General features: G+C 40.3%; 1 protein-coding gene across 1 annotated transcript; it reads right to left on the bottom strand.

The window, feature by feature from the left end:
- Positions 1 to 2,032: 2,032 nt before the first annotated feature.
- On the bottom strand, positions 2,033 to 7,145 carry LOC134454351 (extracellular calcium-sensing receptor-like). Its single transcript, XM_063205306.1, has 6 exons — positions 6,876 to 7,145; positions 5,363 to 5,810; positions 4,738 to 5,039; positions 3,893 to 4,120; positions 3,111 to 3,234; positions 2,033 to 2,946 (listed from the first exon to the last, which is right to left on the bottom strand). The coding sequence occupies exons 1-6, from the start codon at positions 7,128 to 7,130 to the stop codon at positions 2,033 to 2,035; spliced, it is 2,271 nt and encodes a 756-aa protein (XP_063061376.1). The 5' UTR covers positions 7,131 to 7,145.
- Between the last annotated feature and the right edge of the window lie 9,233 nt (positions 7,146 to 16,378).

Raw genomic sequence — 16,378 nt, 5'->3', positions numbered from 1 at the left:
CCATCCACAGAAGCAGAAGGCTCTGCAGGCTGTCGCAATCAGTCTGGTCATGACTGTGGTGTGCTACCTCCCTTTAATTATTGGTTTTCCTCTCTTGGCCTTCATGCACAGTAGTGGGGAGATGCACTGTGTCATTCAAATCTCCCTTTTAACTGCACCGACGGTTGGAGCAGCGCTCCTGCCTCTGCTTGCACTGCACAGCCAGGGCAGGCTGAGAGGCCTGCTGCAGTGTTTACATGTCTCTTGGTCCTGAGGGCAGCTAGAATAGCACACACCCAGGGCTGGATAGATAACCTAGCATACAGGGCAGTTTCCTGGTGGGGCAGCAGTACTCTGAGGCCTATTTTTAGATGTAAGCTAGCATCTCTGTAAGAGGGTCCGTCCGTCCGTCTGTCTGTCTGTCCATCTGAAGCGCATTTTTTTTTCATTGTAATTCCCTTCTGTGTGTCCACAAGACGGCAGTGCAAGGACGAATCTTTGTCCGCCTGTCGAACTTGTTTCTTGTTGTTTTTGTTGCTGTTGTCATATTTTTCCCCCCTTTCAGACTGGCCCTTCAAAGATGGGGCGGCCGAGTGGTCCATCTAAATGAGTAAAGGTGGACCATTGGGCTGCTCCATCTTTGACAATGGATTGAGCCAATCATAATGTCATTGAAAATCAGGGGCTGTGAAGGACTTGTATATACGAAAAAAGGCCAGAGCCGTTTTTAGGCCCCAGTCCAGCTACCTATATGCACACACCTGTAGACCATCTACCCCAGCATTCTTTATTTTAGGTGCTGTTTCCACGTAGCTGGATATTTTTTTAGCGGGGTATTTTTTTCTCCTGTTCAGGTGTAAACGCAACATGCGGATAAAAATAAATCCTCCATTGTAGCAAATGTGTTTCAGCCCCCTAAATAGGATATTTTTTTCTCCTGCTTTTTTCACCTGGATTTTAAATATCTGCTACGTGGAAACAGAAGGCCAAAACCAATGCAAAACCAATGCAACCAGGAGAAAAAAATATCCACATATAAAAATATCCTGCTACGTGGAAACAGCACCTTAGTTTATGTGTGTATGCATGTGAGCAGATGGCTCGCCTATGTTACGACACGTACTCAAGTCGAGGTCAGACCTTGACATTTTTGAAGAAATCTCAGTATAAAATGTTCTGTTGCATAATACAGGTAGGCTAATACAGGTAAAGTAAAATAAGAAACACAATTGCCTTCCAACATAGGTGTATTTGCATTATTGATATTAAATGTGTCATTTACAGTAAAAACATAATCTATCTCTCTCATTAGGTGCAATGGAGTAAATGATGTGACAGCTGTGTAATATTGTGCTAGTGTTGTTCTTAGACTTCCACTATAAATGTACTTTTACTTTTGACTTATTTGAATAAATGCTACAGCTATGTAAACGGGCACATTTTTATTATCTTTCTATTTTCGCTGTCACCCTTCCTGCCACTTCCACTGTTAATTTAATTATTAAAGGGGACATCCAAAAATTGTATGCCACTCATTTCAATAGCCTTTAAAATACTCAAGTATAAGGAAAGGGGGAAAGCCATTATGATTTTGTGGGGCAACAGTGAACTGCTATGGCTTGGAGGGGGACAATGTGCTTATTGTTACTGTAGGGCCACATTGTGATTACAACAAGTATTATCTGTGCAAATGCTATATATATTGATTATTGGACTTTAGAAGGCTTTAAAATAATTGACTGTGTTTACCGGTACTTCATAAATCCTGCACATGCAAAGAACAGATTGGGTACCAACAAATCCTGCACATGCAAAGAACAGATTGGGTACCAACAGATCGGCTACCAACACCTTTTTCCAAGGTTGGAGTTTGGATGCGATGCTGTACATCTGCCAAAATTGTATGAAATAAAGTATAATTAGAATCTGCACGGCGTTTGTATTTATTACACATGCTGTATTCCATTTCAAAATGGCAAAAATCATCCACACGAAAAATAAACCAAACGCGTGATATTATGCTTATTACACATTTTGCATTTTACTTTGGAAATTACAGAGACTTTGAGGGCATTTTACCCATCATATGCTTCTTTGTGTTTAACTCTGGTCTAATTAAAATGATATAACACTTTGGAGCAAATATACAAAATAGCATACCAAAACTAGAGGCCAGTATGGCAAAGATTTCTACTGCTACAGTAAATTTACCAGGAGAGCTGACATAAGCTGGAATAAAAGTGATCCAGACTGCACAGAATATCAGCATACTGAATGTGATGAATTTGGCCTCGTTGAAGTTATCTGGTAGTTTGCGAGCCAAAAAAGCCAGGATGAAACACAACAGAGCAAGTAGTCCGATATAGCCCAATATGGCCCAAAATCCAATGGCTGAACCCACATCACATTCAAGGATGATTTTATCTTTGAAAAGAGTCATGTTCTTGTAAGGGAAAGGAGGTGATATGGTCAACCAGAGCACACATATGAGGACTTGTATGAGAGTGAAGCCAAGAACGCTGAGTCTCTGTTGCAGAGGCCCAAACCACTTCATGACATTACTGCCTGGAAGAGTGGCTCTGAAGGCCATTAACACCACTATCGTTTTCCCCAGAACACAGGAGATGCAGAGAACAAAGGTGATCCCAAACGCTGTGTGACGCAACATGCAGGACCACTCAGAGGGTCGACCAATGAAAGTAAGAGAACAGAGGAAGCAGAGAGTCAGGGAGAAGAGCAGTAGGAAGCTCAGCTCTGAGTTGTTTGCTTTCACTATGGGTGTGTCCTTCTGCATCATAAAGATTACAGCAGTGATGAGAGTTAACAAGACACCAAGGAGGGAGAAAAACACTAACACAATTCCCATAACCTCAGTGAATAAGAGAAACTCTACAGGCTTTAGTATGCATTTATCTCTGCCAGGATTTGGCCAGTACTGTCCTGGGCAAGGTTCGCAGTTATTAGAATCTGCAAGAGAATTGTCATCACGGAGATTAGAGATGCAAGCCATCAGGGTGGGTATGGGTTATGCAAACCAGAGCTCAGACAGTGCATCTTGAACAATTTGATGATTATGCATAGGGCTCTACAGGTAACTTTTATGTGCAGTGTATAGATTGTCTCTGAGTTACCTGTCTCATTGCTGATTTCTCCCTCTCCACACGGTATACAGTCATAGCAGCATATGGGTTTTCCTTTCTGTTGGGCCTTCCTGGTCCCTGGGGGACAGCTCTCACTGCACACAGACACAGGCCTCTGCGTGATTTAGAAAAAGAGAAAAACAATCAACAAGCTACATTAAGTGCCTGAATCAATCTACTCGAAATTTTGTGAGACTTCAGTCAGGATAAAACTATTCAGTATTATTATTGTCATATTGTTCTTCTATTCCATTGGCGCATCATGTGCCTATTGGACCAACATTATTGTCTAGGCCTCCTTGTTTGGGTGGCTATAGAGTGCGTATCAGCCTGTACTGTTTCCATCATCTACGTACATTTTATTGTATATTGCATGACATGTGAAGCACTAAGCCCACATGTTGTGTGCTGAGAGCTAACATCTGCCATCAGACACATATTCCTTGCACGTGTAAGCTTCAAATTCACAAACTTCATTGTAAACTTCAAATGAATCATAAAGTTTGGAGCAGGCTTTACCCAAACAGATTTTTCTTCTTTTTAGGGTGCTGACCAAATTATTATAAAACTGAAAAGTAAAAGAATGTCGCACCATGCATTTGACTTTTTTATTATACAGACACGTTTCGGCATTCTTCCGCAGAACACCGAAACGTGTATGTGTAATAAAAAAAGTCAAATGCAAGGTGCGACCTTCTCTTCCTTTTCAAACTTCAAATGAATGTAATGGGCTTTGTTGTGTTCGTAGTACCAGTTGTTATCTATGAGCATACCTGGGCAGAGGCCCCGGGCCATACGATGTTGTCTTCGCTGAGGACGAAGCGATGGCCAGGTGGAAGCGAGACGTCGTAGTGGCCCACTGGTTTAAACTGCACTCTTCCATCTGGCCCCCGCTGCCAGTTAACCACCTCGTACCTGGCTGCCGCCGCTCCTGTCTTGTCAAACCACACCCGCTCGTTGGTCTTCAGAGTGAAATTTACTGTTTTAAGAGACTCGACTACCTGTGGTGAAAAAAAAAAAAACTTAAATTGTGTAGCTTTTGTGGGTTGTGAAGTCTGTGGCATACTGTACTGTAGCCTACACAGTGAAAAAAGTGGGTTCTCTGGTGTAAAGGTGGCTGCTTTCTATAAAGAGTTGAAGCGAAGGGAAATCCTGGTTTGTGTTCATACTACGACCCATGGAGGACTTAAATAATAAAATTTGAAGTGGCATTTTGTATGAAAAAGGTTCCTCACCCCTGATTTACTGTAGAGAGTGCTGTTGGACCAAACACACGTCAGATGTTAAATCTTAGATTCTCTAAGTGTTGAATTAATACTGTATTTTTTTTTACTGGGTACACGTTTAGTGTTTTGTTTTCTTTACATTCCCATTTGCAAATGGAAGTTACCGTATGCATGTAGGTTGAACATTACGTAGACCAGGGCTGGCCTGGGGGAGAAATAGGGCCCAGGCACTTTTGGCTTAAAGGGCACCCCCTCATAATTTTTTTTTTACATTTCTGAAAATAGGGGCCCACGAGGGTGCAGGGCCCTCCGGGAAATGCCTGCTATTCCAGATGGCCAGTCTAGCCCTGACGCACACCCTGGCATGTGGTTTATTAATTTGGGTGTAGTACCTTCTGTGGCTCAGTTTGCAATACTTTTTCACATCCAACATTCGCCCTGCAGTTCAGAAGGCTGCGCATCGAATGAGCCACCGCATAAATCGCTTTGTAGATGTTGCTGGAATATCTGAGCTCGGGTACGTCATCGTTATAGTGCCTCCACTCAAGAAGATCTTGGTATTTGCCGCAACGCTCCACATCTTGTGAAGGCGGCGCGATCTCCGGGCAGTGGAAAGTGTCGTCCCAAAAGTGTTTCACAAATTCGTCAAAGCCACTCAAGTTGGCTTTCCCCACCGCAAACCCGAGTGAGCCACCTAAAAGAGAGAGAGAGAGAGAGAGAGAGAGAGAGAGAGAGAGAGTGATTAGGAGTTATACCCCAGACAGTAAGGGAGTAAGTACACATACCTGTACACAACAGACAATTTTTAAACTTGTGAAATAAATGTTTTCATAAAAAAGGAATAAAGAAACTTGAGTGAGTGAACTGTGAGGTTGTTCACATAAAATTAGCAAGGCAAAGAAAATAACAAAAATGTAAATAAAACTCAGCAAGATGGACAGAGTGTGCGGTATCTTCCTCTCAAAAAATGCATCTTTGGGTAATTTAGTATTGCATGCTGTAAATGGTTTGAGTCACCTAAGATGCTGAAGCTGGATGGGGTGATCAGGCTGTCTGCAGTTATCCAGGCCTCCACGCCGATCATCTGCAAGCCAGTAATGTTCTGGAGCGTGAGCTGCTCCAACAAGTTGTTCATCTCGACGTGCGCAAGAAAGGCCACTATCACTTTGGCCGAACCCTTTCGGATAACGTCCACCACTTTCAGCAGCTTGCCGGGCTCGCTGCGGTGAAATTTCTCAGAGTACTCCACGCATATGCCCTCTTCCTCCGCGGCCGTCAGGAAGATGGACATGCCGTTGTTGCCGTAGTCACTGTCACTGTTCACGGCTCCGACCCACGTCCAGCCAAAGTGCTTGACCAGCTGTGCCAGAGCTCTGCTTTGGTAGTAGTCGCTGGCAATAGTCCTGAAGAAGGAAGGGTACTCCCTCCTGCTGCTTAGACACTCACAAGTGGCCGAGTGGCTGATCTAAATGAGAGTAACAATCCAAAAAAGGCAGGAAAAAGCAGAGGCACTCTAAGATTTGAGAAAAATATTTAAAAGTCTTTAATTTAACAATTCTGTTAAACACACTTACGTGTTTAGGCCATATTGGCCTTCATCAGAGCATTATAGGCCTAACAATATTTTTAAAATGCACTAATAACTCATCTTTATGTTTCTTTTGTTTCAGATATGTTAAATGTTTTTTATATCTTTTCCCCAACATGTTTGGACACATCATTCACATCACAACATCAGCTGTTTTAAAGAAACGTCACACTTCAACATCCATGTGACCCTCCCATGAAGACAGAAGAATCACTTTCGAAACACGTCAGGTGAAAGATGAAAAAACTTTTACATGTCTGAAAGAAAAGAAACTTAAAGATTTGATAAAACTTAAGGACATAATGCACATCATACATGCAATAATAAGAATAGGAGAATAGGCCTAACAATATTTTTTTAAATGCACTCATAACTAATCTTCATGTTTCTTTTGTTTCAGACATGTAAAAGTTGTTTTTTTAATATATTTGACCCAACATGTTTTGACACAACACATCACAACAGCTGTGCACGTCACACTTCAACATCCATGTGACCCTCTGATGAAGACCGAAGACTCACCTTTGACACATGTCAGTCTTGAAAGATATAAAAATGGTTACATGTCTGAAGCAAATGACACTTCAAAATTTGATATAACTTAAAGACATAATGAACATCATACTGTACATGCAATAATAACTTTACAATAATAAAGAATTCCACCTTGATTAGCATGTAGGCCTATCTATTATATATATTACGTTGCAGTCTTTTTTGTGGTTGTTGACATCAGTCATTGCAGTCAGTATGCAGTATGTATCATTTACTTGAGCTATATTTACAAGACAATATGCCCTACACAGTATAATGATGAATACTGATGTCTTTTGTATTCAAATCTCAGAAATGACAGACATGTAGCGAATACATATATAAACAACCTTTTAGTCATTTTAAAGATCATTATTTGATCAGAATCGCTGCATCTATGTATATTACCACTGGTATTTTGAAGGGTCCGGTTGTTCTGGTAAGTATGATGGTGGAGGAGGACTCGGACTCTCCGATAATGGCATGAACAGCTGACTGCCCTGTGCAAGGCTCCTCGGCCGTGGGCTCGTGGCCGTTCATGAGAGCCATCACGGCCCTCATGGACGACAGTCTGGAGCCGCAGTTGTCATAGATCCTGTAGCCAATGGTGACGTTGGGCAGCAGCGTTCCGATCCTGTTGATCTCCTCGATGGTAAAGATCATCGTCTGAGCAAAACGAAACTCTCTGAGATTCACACTGGAATGAGATAATGGGCACAACTGGCAAGCCATTTGACAAGAAATGCACAACCATAAGTATTACCTGTGCAATCACACAGGCCCACATGCATGTACATACATCCCTGTTACATTCATTAGGGGCAAATTAGCAAAGTATGGAAAAGCATATCAATTCTTGTTCTTGCACTGTGCCTTAGGGTTAGAGTTAGGCTTACACTTATGTGTAAGTGCATGATAATTCATGAATAGCTTTGTTGCAAAATGGCATCCGTTTTGGAACATTTTGGAAAATCTACATTTTTATGTTGGCCATTCCATTCCATTGCATTGCAGAATGCATTTTATATAGGCCTATAGGTTTGAAAAGTATATTGTCAACATATTTGAATGGCAAAAAATCACACATAGATGATAGGACTTCTGAACAACCATTTTCAATAATAAAATACAAAAGTCAAACATGGTGGATACATCGTTTTGCAACAAAACTCCTCACATATTGATACATGTGGATACACTTAAAAAGAACATGTGCAATAAAGTGTTACTCCGAAATAACACCAGATGTAACAAACCTAGAGCATGAGATAGGTTTTGGCTGTTCCGTAAAAGTCAAACGTGGTGGTGTGATTTTGCTGTGAATTGAAAATGCCCCTCCGATGATCACATCCCCGTCCTTAGACAGGAAAGGCAACACTGGAACCCCGCTCAGTTGGCAAACTGGCTGCCCTGCCTTCGCCAGCCAGGTCCCAGACAGCAATAGCAACACACAGAGAGACATTACTGACAACCTCTTGGCCTGCCTGACCAGTCAACCAGACAGTACATTACATCACTATACCTTGACGATGACTCCCATTAAATAGATACAGGTACGCTTCGCCAGAGTTGGGGCCCCGTGATGATGTCACTGTTGATGGATGACAGTGATGTCACTGTTGATGACTGGAGACGCTAGTCAGTATGGAACATCTGGAACGTTGTTTAATTATTATATTACTATTGTGTTGCACTAAATTATGATCATCAAACCAAAGAAGAATTGAAGAGTTCAGATGCAAAACCCCCTAAGTGCCTTTTCAGAAATTAATCTTAATTAATTTTTATTTAATACAAAGCTAGCAAAATTGCATATTTTTACATTTTATTTATGTAATATATGCATTATCAAGTACATGAATGTAAACCAAACCAACAACCCGGTTCTCTAAAAATATAGAAGTGCAGGTCTTCAGAAATGGAGTTAGGGGGTTTTGCATCTGAACTCTTCAATTATACCCTACAGCATTGTTGTATGAGTCAGTGTGTGTGTGTGTGTGTGTGTGTGTGTGTGTGTGTGTGAGAGAGAGAGAGAGATAAAACCTTCCTAAAAATAAACATAATCAGGTTCTGGTTGGATTGCAAATATGTAATTGAGTCAAAATGTTCTTTTCAATATGGTCTGCCTTGGGCAACCACTGTCATTACATTATTATAGGTACTTTTTTTTGTTTTTAAAGCATACAATATTTTACAGAGGAAGACCTTTTTCCCATGTCCTAATCTTGTGATTCAAGATGTAAAGATGTAATTGTGTGTGTGTGTGTGTGTGTGTGTGTGTGTGTGTGTGTGTGTGTGTGTGTGTGTGTGTGTGTGTGAATGAATACCCACACCACTCCGCACCCCACCCCACACCAACTGTTGAATATACTGTATAGACAGAATTTCACACACACACACACACACACACACACACACAGGTCCCAGTCAAGGCCCGGGTCAGAGTTTACATCAGGGGTGTCAAACTGAAATTCCCAGGGGGCCACAGTCTAAATCTCGGACGCAGTCAACGGCTGCATTCAATATTTCTTATTAAGATGGATCATTTTGCATACATGCACTAAATACTCAAAGGCAAATTTCCCAAACACTCAATATATGGTAGCTGAAATGCGGCCGCACATATTCTGTCGTAAATGAGTGGGAGATGTTACACTGGTCTGGACCCACTCATATTCCTCTGACCTACCAAATGTGATGTTCAAGTCATGTTACTATATTACATTACATTACATTACATTACATTACATTTGGTAGACGCTTTATAACCAAAGCGACTTTCAAAAGAGGACAAAATCATATATTCTACTATATAGTAAAGGGCCAACTTTATTATAGTAAAGGGCCAACTGTAATACCGGTACACATTTGAAATGATATTGTGGAACAAATTAAATGGACCTGAGTTTGACATCCCTGGCTTACATGGTCAATACACACACACAGACTCACGCACATGCACGCACGCACGCACGCACGCACACAAACACACACACACACACACACACACACACACACACACACACACACACACACACACACACACACACACACACACACACACACACACACACACACAGGGTCCTGGTCAATGCTTACATCATGTACATGGTCAACAGAGTGATGACCAGAATGATGACATAGTATGTAATGTTTTCCTCAGAATAATTGGTTTCGCCCATGTGTGGTTTTCTGATGGGATCATTAGTCAGCCTCTTGTGACTGTTTTCCTCCTCTTTGCTGTACGAAAAACACTTTAATTGTTTTGTCTCCTTGTGACAGTTCCTCAAAATAAACATGTACTTCCTTGCGCTTCATTTGACTTCAATGTTTTTGTTGTTGCTTTGTGGAGGCCACAGAATGCCCCACAGATGTCATCTTGTGTTATTCCCGCCCCCAGTTGGGGTTTAATTAGAGAGCCTGGTGTTTTGAGATGTTTTGAAGGCTACCGTTCGCAGTGGAGTCTTCCAAGTGACTGCTTTCCAGGTGCTGTGAGCTCAGCTGGCTGTTTGCACAGGAGTCAAAACATGCGTAGGAAACTCTGTCTGTGTGTGCAGTGCCAATCAATGAGTAGCCTGCAGCAGTGTCTCCTCCAAGAGGTTGTTGTTTGCCTTCCCTGCTTCAAATGTTACGTATATGATGCTTTTAATTCCGAATTAATAATTCAGAATTACATAGTTCCGTTGAGTTTACTTTCCTTTAATTTCGAATTAAGAGCTGTTTACATGACGTTTTCGAAGCGGAATTAAGCTTTATTCAGAATTAAAGTCAAAACACGCGTAGGAAAGTCTCAAAGATCACAGTGCCAATCAATGAGTAGCCTGCAGCTGTCTCCCCCAAGAGGCTGTTGTTTGTCTGCCCTGCTGCAATGGCTATGTTTACTGTACATGAGACATTCCACTCAGAATTAACTCTGTTTAATTCTGAATAAAGCTTAATTCTGCTTTGAAAATGTCATGTTACCACATTCGGAATTAAATTAAAGTCAAAGTAGACTCAATGGAACTTTTTAATTCTGAATTATTAATTTGGAATGAAAAACAGCATGTAAACGGAGCAATTGTGAATGGGAAACTCTGAACTACCTCTAAACTAATGTTTTAAGACACCCAGATATGTAAATTAAAAGATATGTAAATTCAAAAATCACAAAACCTATTATATGAGTGTAAATCAATAGAGTGGTTTTATTTCATGCCATGCTTTATTCAATCTCAAGCATAATTTTTATATATACTGGAGGTAGGATTAGTGCTTGAGTTAGGATGGATAGGCCTTAATTTAAATTTTACTCTTAAAATTTGTGTCCTGTATAGCAACACAGAGCAGTTGTTCTACATGTATTTCATATAAAATACATTTTACTGGCACCCCTGCTTGTTAGACGGTGAACTCTTCATTGGAATATTTCACTCACCTCTCTAATGGATTTATTCTAACTGTCTACCAATAGTCACACACATACTGAGGCCTAATGCCTGTGGCTATTATAACACAGTTACATTACACGAGTAGTTTTGTGTGTGTGTGTGTGTGTGTGAGTGTGTGCGTGCGCGCACGTATGCACGTGCAGGTGCTAACCCTGTTACATAGCTTTTTGACAATAATGTACACTTGACTTGACTTCATTTGACTTGAAATCAGAAGGCTGCAGGTTCATATCCCACAGCTATCATTGGCAAGAATACTACACCATGTGTAGGGCTCCCCAGCCCTTCGACCATGGCTGAAGTGTGCTTCAGCAAGGCCCATAAACCCTACCGTATGTTGCCCAAGGGACTAGAACCTTTACCTAAATAACGGTGTTGTTGTTTTGGTCAAAATCGAGGTTGTAGCAAAAGAGAGTAGCATTGCCCTTCAAGGACTAGAACCCACACCAAACCCATTATGGGGTACCAAATTAGGGCTCTGACCACTGCAAAAGCCAAACTGTCCTTGGTCTGACAGTCAGGGCCAGGGTTGCCGACATGGGGGGACAAAGGGGACAGTTGTCTCTGGACCAAGGAAAGAGGGGGCCCAGAATTGGGTCCTCATTACATCATATCTACTGGGCTGGGGGCCCCTTTCAGATGACTTTGTCCTGGGCCCAGCAAAAGCTGTCAGCGCCCCTGGTCAGGGCACATCAACAACCCTTGTGATGGTCACTGCCTTCCCCTTCAGGAAGCAAACCCATATGCTTACCACACTCAAGGTGACCCTCACAGTGTACCTCCCACCACACTGTACTTCTCCCATCCATGTAGCTCTACTCTCCATGTTTCATCATAACAGGGGTCACCTTTCATGGGCACCCTTGTATGGCTTAGTGCACCTCTGGTGGCCTCACAACTATCCCAGTTCTGAGACTGTATGTAGCAGCGCTGGACTGGCCATCGTGTATAGCGGGCATTTCCCGGTGGGCCCTGCACCCTCATGGGCCCCTATTTTAAGAAATGTCCTTTTTTATTTCGGAAAATAGGGATCTACAAGGGTGCAGGGTGAGTCAGTCTTTGAGCCAAAAGTGCCCTGGCCCTATTTCTCCCGCAGCACAGCCCTGGTATGTAGTGAATAGAGGGGAATAGGATTGCCCCGCCAGTAAAACAAGCTACAACTTTGCATGACAGTCTGTCTGCGAGCATTCTGAACCTGTGTGATCCTTTATCATAGAGCCAAGTAACAACTTCTCATTCAACACTGATGATGTAGACTACAGTATGGCTGAAGAACAATACACAAAAATCTTAATCTAGGAGCAAAGTGGAAATTGTAATCTGGCAGGATGGAGTTAAACCAGTGTTTCGCAAACTGTTTCAGACCAAAGACCACATTCAACTGAATTCAAAGGCCTACTCAAGCTGCACGTTTTAGGCCCTGCAAAGTCAGAAGCAGAGTGCTTATCTTATTGTGGTGGAAGAACAATATACTGTACGCTTAATATTTAATGTGACAAATACAGCCTGTGGTACCTCTTGAAAATGCTATCTACATTTGCAGAATATCCCCTTGAGGACCACACTTTGAGTCAGTCATGGTTTAAACCTTCAGCTGACTTACAGTTAAAGCCTTATCAGAAAATTTGAAATCCCCTCGCGGACCACACTTTAAAAAGTTATAAAAGCTTGGTCCTGCCGTGGCCTAACGGTAGGGCACTGGGTTACTACGCTGCCGACCCGGGTTTGATTACGGCCGGGGTCATTCGCCGATCCTTCCCCGCCTCTCTTTCCCCTGTCTTTCATCCACTGTCTTGTCAGAAAGAAATGCAAAAAATCCATAAAATGTTATAAAAGCATGTTTCATGTAAAATACTTCTTTCTATACCAAATCATCACATGTACTGACTCTGTGTGGGCTTATTTAAAGCTGTAAGTGTGTGTGTGTGTGTGTGTGTGTGTGTGTGTGTGTGTGTGTGTGTGTGTGTGTGTGTGTGTGTGTGTGTGTGTGTGTGTGTGTGTGTGTGTGTGTGTGACAAAACAAAAATGAATAAAGCTGAACACAGGTACAATGTTATAACTTTTGTTCATTTAATATGTAAGAATGTGATGTGTAAAATGAAGACTTAATTGACTGTCCGTGCTGATGTTGAGATCCTACTCGACCGAGACCTTCAGTTGACCCTAAGTGGAACAGGAGCTTTGAATGCAGGCCTCTACCACCATCTGCTGGTAAAAGAGTGAAATTTAGCATCATAAGTAAATAGAGTAGGAACAATTTATGTCATAGAATTTGTAGATGTAAAATTAACCACATTCATGTATTCAGTTTGATTATTATCGCTATTTTGTCAGGTGAATCAATTATGTCATAGAAGGCACATCCTTTATAATGATTAATAAATGTTATCTACACATGGCACAATAGTCACACAGGGTTGTGTATAAATTAGTTAAAAAAGTAGATTAAACAAGTTCACCTTTCTGTAGAGTGAGGATAAAACTTGTGTCCATGATGGTATGTGTTGCTATGGTTACATACCATGGATGGATAACAACAACCTTACTTAACCCCTTAGCACAGAGCCTGGTGTATGTTTTAACCTTACTGTCACCAAAATTGTAATGGCTATGTCTTAATCTGTTACTTAAGGCTCTTGGTACTGTCATAGCAATGTTGTTATGATGTAGTTGAGTATTTTCAGCAAACAGTGAATAGGCCCGCCGGCGACCCCATCTGCACTGAAAGGCTACGCTTGTGTGCAGCAGAATGCCTTTACAATGTGCACTTAATATGAGTGTGTGTTGTTCAAAGGCACAGAAGCCACCACTGGCCAAAATAATAAACCATGTATAGATGTGCTACAGTCTGTTGACCACTGTAACAGTAGCCTCATTAGGGGTCTTACACACCAATGCGGTAAAGCGTCGCGGAACGGCCGTGTTTTTTACCGGCGTCGGTGAAAATACATTGAAACATATCTGTCCTTACACACCAACCGGCGGTAGTCCAGCGTCAGCGGCGCGGTAGCCGGCTCCGCGCCGCGCTGCATTTGGAAAATAGACCTCGAGCGTATTTTTCACGCCGGCGACCGGCGGTGTCTCATTCAAATGAATGGCAAAGTAGCATGCTAGCTTTGGCTGTGGGGAGGGTTTTGAATAGGACTGGCCGCGCACGCCGACGCTGTCAGTGTGCAAGGCAGAGAAAAGCACGCCGGCCAAAACTAAGCAGAAAGACCGCGTCCGTCCTGCGACCGTTCCGTTCCGCCTTGGTATGTTTTGGCCCTTACAGTCATGGGTAAGCGGTTAGGGCGTCAGACTTGTAGCCCAAAGGTTACCGGTTCGACTCCCGACCCGCCAGGTTGGTGGGGGAAGTAATCAACCAGTGCTCTCCCCCATCCTCCTCCATGACTGAGGTACCCTGAGCATGGTACCATCCCGCTGCAGTGCTCCCTAGGGGCGCCATTGAGGGCTGCCCCCTTGCACGGGTGAGGGATAAATGCAATTCCTTTGTGTGCAGTGTTCACTTGTGTGCTGTGGAGTACTGTGTCACAATGACAATGGGAGTTGGAGTTTCCCAATGGGCTTTCACTTAAACATTACAGGAAGGTGGCTGTACAGGCCTACATGTGGGCCTTGAAATGGCAATGGCAATGTTAATGGTGGTGTCAACAGCAAAGGGTTTCTAGGTAAGGGAAGGGAGACAAAAGGAATGTGTGTATTGACTCCTCTCTGCTATTTTATATTTTGCGAACTAAGAAAGAATGTCTGCACACTTACGTAAATCCTTTTGTTTATTTAAGTTTTAGGTCAATAGACCTTCTTCAGGTCTCAGTCAATGTTTCGTGACTCCAAACTTTTAGTAGCTGTGAATTTCACCCAGGTCAAAAAAATGTGTACTTAAGTGTACTTTAAATATATTTAATTTTCTGAAAGTATATTTTAAGTACACTCTATTTATCAAGTACAGTACTGAAGTATGGTATTTAGAAATATACTTATAGTTTAGTGTATTTTAAATACATTTTAAAGGCATTTGTATTATTAAAGTTATGTACTTAAATATAGTTTTATAAAATATACTGTTAGTGTATTGTATTTTAAATGCATTTTAAGTATATTTGTATTTTAAAAGTAATGTGCTAAGTGTAGTATTGTCAAATATACTATTAGTGTATTATATTTTAAGTGTATTTCAAGTATATTTGTATTTTAAAAGTAATGTGCTAAAGTGTAGCATTATAAATTATACTATTAGTGTTTTATACTTTAAGTGTATTTTAAGTATCTTTGTATTTTAAAAGTTATATACTTAAGTGTAGATTTATAAAATACACTATTAGTGTATTATATTTAAATGTATTGTAAGTACATTTGTATTTTAAAAGTAATGTGCTAAAGTGTAGTATTGTCAAATATACTATTAGTATATTGTATTTTAAGTCTATTTTAAGTACATTTGTATTTTAAAAGTAATGTGTTAAAGTGTAGTATTATAAAATACACTATTAGTGTATTGTATATAAATGTATTGTAAATACATTTGTATTTTTAAAGTAATGTGCTAAAGTGTGATATTGTTAAATATACTATTAGTATATTCTATTTAAAGTCTATTTTAAGTACATTTGTATTTCAAAAGTAATGTGCTAAAGTGTTTTATTAAAAAAAAAACACTATTAGTGTATTGTATTTAAATATATTGTAAATACATTTGTATTTTTAAAGTAATGTGCTTAAGTGTGGTATTGTTAAATATACTATTAGTATATTCTATTTTAAGTCTATTTTAAGTACATTTATATTTTAAAAGTGATGTGTTAAAGTGTAGTGTTATAAAATACACTATTAGTGTATTGTATTTAAAAGTATTTTAAGTACATTTGTATTTTTAAAGTAATGTGCTTAAGAGTGGTTTTAGAAAATACAGTATTAGTGTTTTGTATTTAAATGTATTTTAAGTATATTTACAAAATAAATAAACTAATTACTGGCCATTACAGTCATTTTCCTAGCAAAACATTTTTATATCTGGAAAATCAAAAAGGCGGAACATGGACAAGAACCCCAATTTATGATGATGATGAATGACTCCCCTTTTCCAGCATGAATTTTGGAAATAAACTACGAAAAATCATACACAGTACACCATTATAGTAATGTATGGTATTAGAAAATGTACTGCTAGTTTAATGTATTAAACTTTGTTCTTAAAAAATGTACTCAAACATAGTGTTAGAAAATATACATTATCAGTTATACTTACCTAAACTTTATTTTACGACCTTTACAAATGTGCATTTTTTTTTGCATACTTACTATATTGCCTTTTTGGCACTAATATTAATTGTCTTTAATGAAATGTACTCACTTATAAAGATTTTATGTTATTTTTCTTGTTATCTTGAACCACTTCAAGTGTATTTTAAGTGTATTTGTATTTTTAAAGTGCTTAAGTGTGGTATTTGAAAACATACTGTTAGTGTAGTATATTTTAAGTGT

The sequence above is a fragment of the Engraulis encrasicolus genome, chromosome 8 (genome assembly GCF_034702125.1).
Source record: "Engraulis encrasicolus isolate BLACKSEA-1 chromosome 8, IST_EnEncr_1.0, whole genome shotgun sequence".
Lineage (NCBI taxonomy): Eukaryota > Metazoa > Chordata > Actinopteri > Clupeiformes > Engraulidae > Engraulis > Engraulis encrasicolus.
The sequence above is the reverse complement of the archived record's forward strand: the minus strand, read 5'-3'. Positions and strand labels throughout refer to the sequence as shown.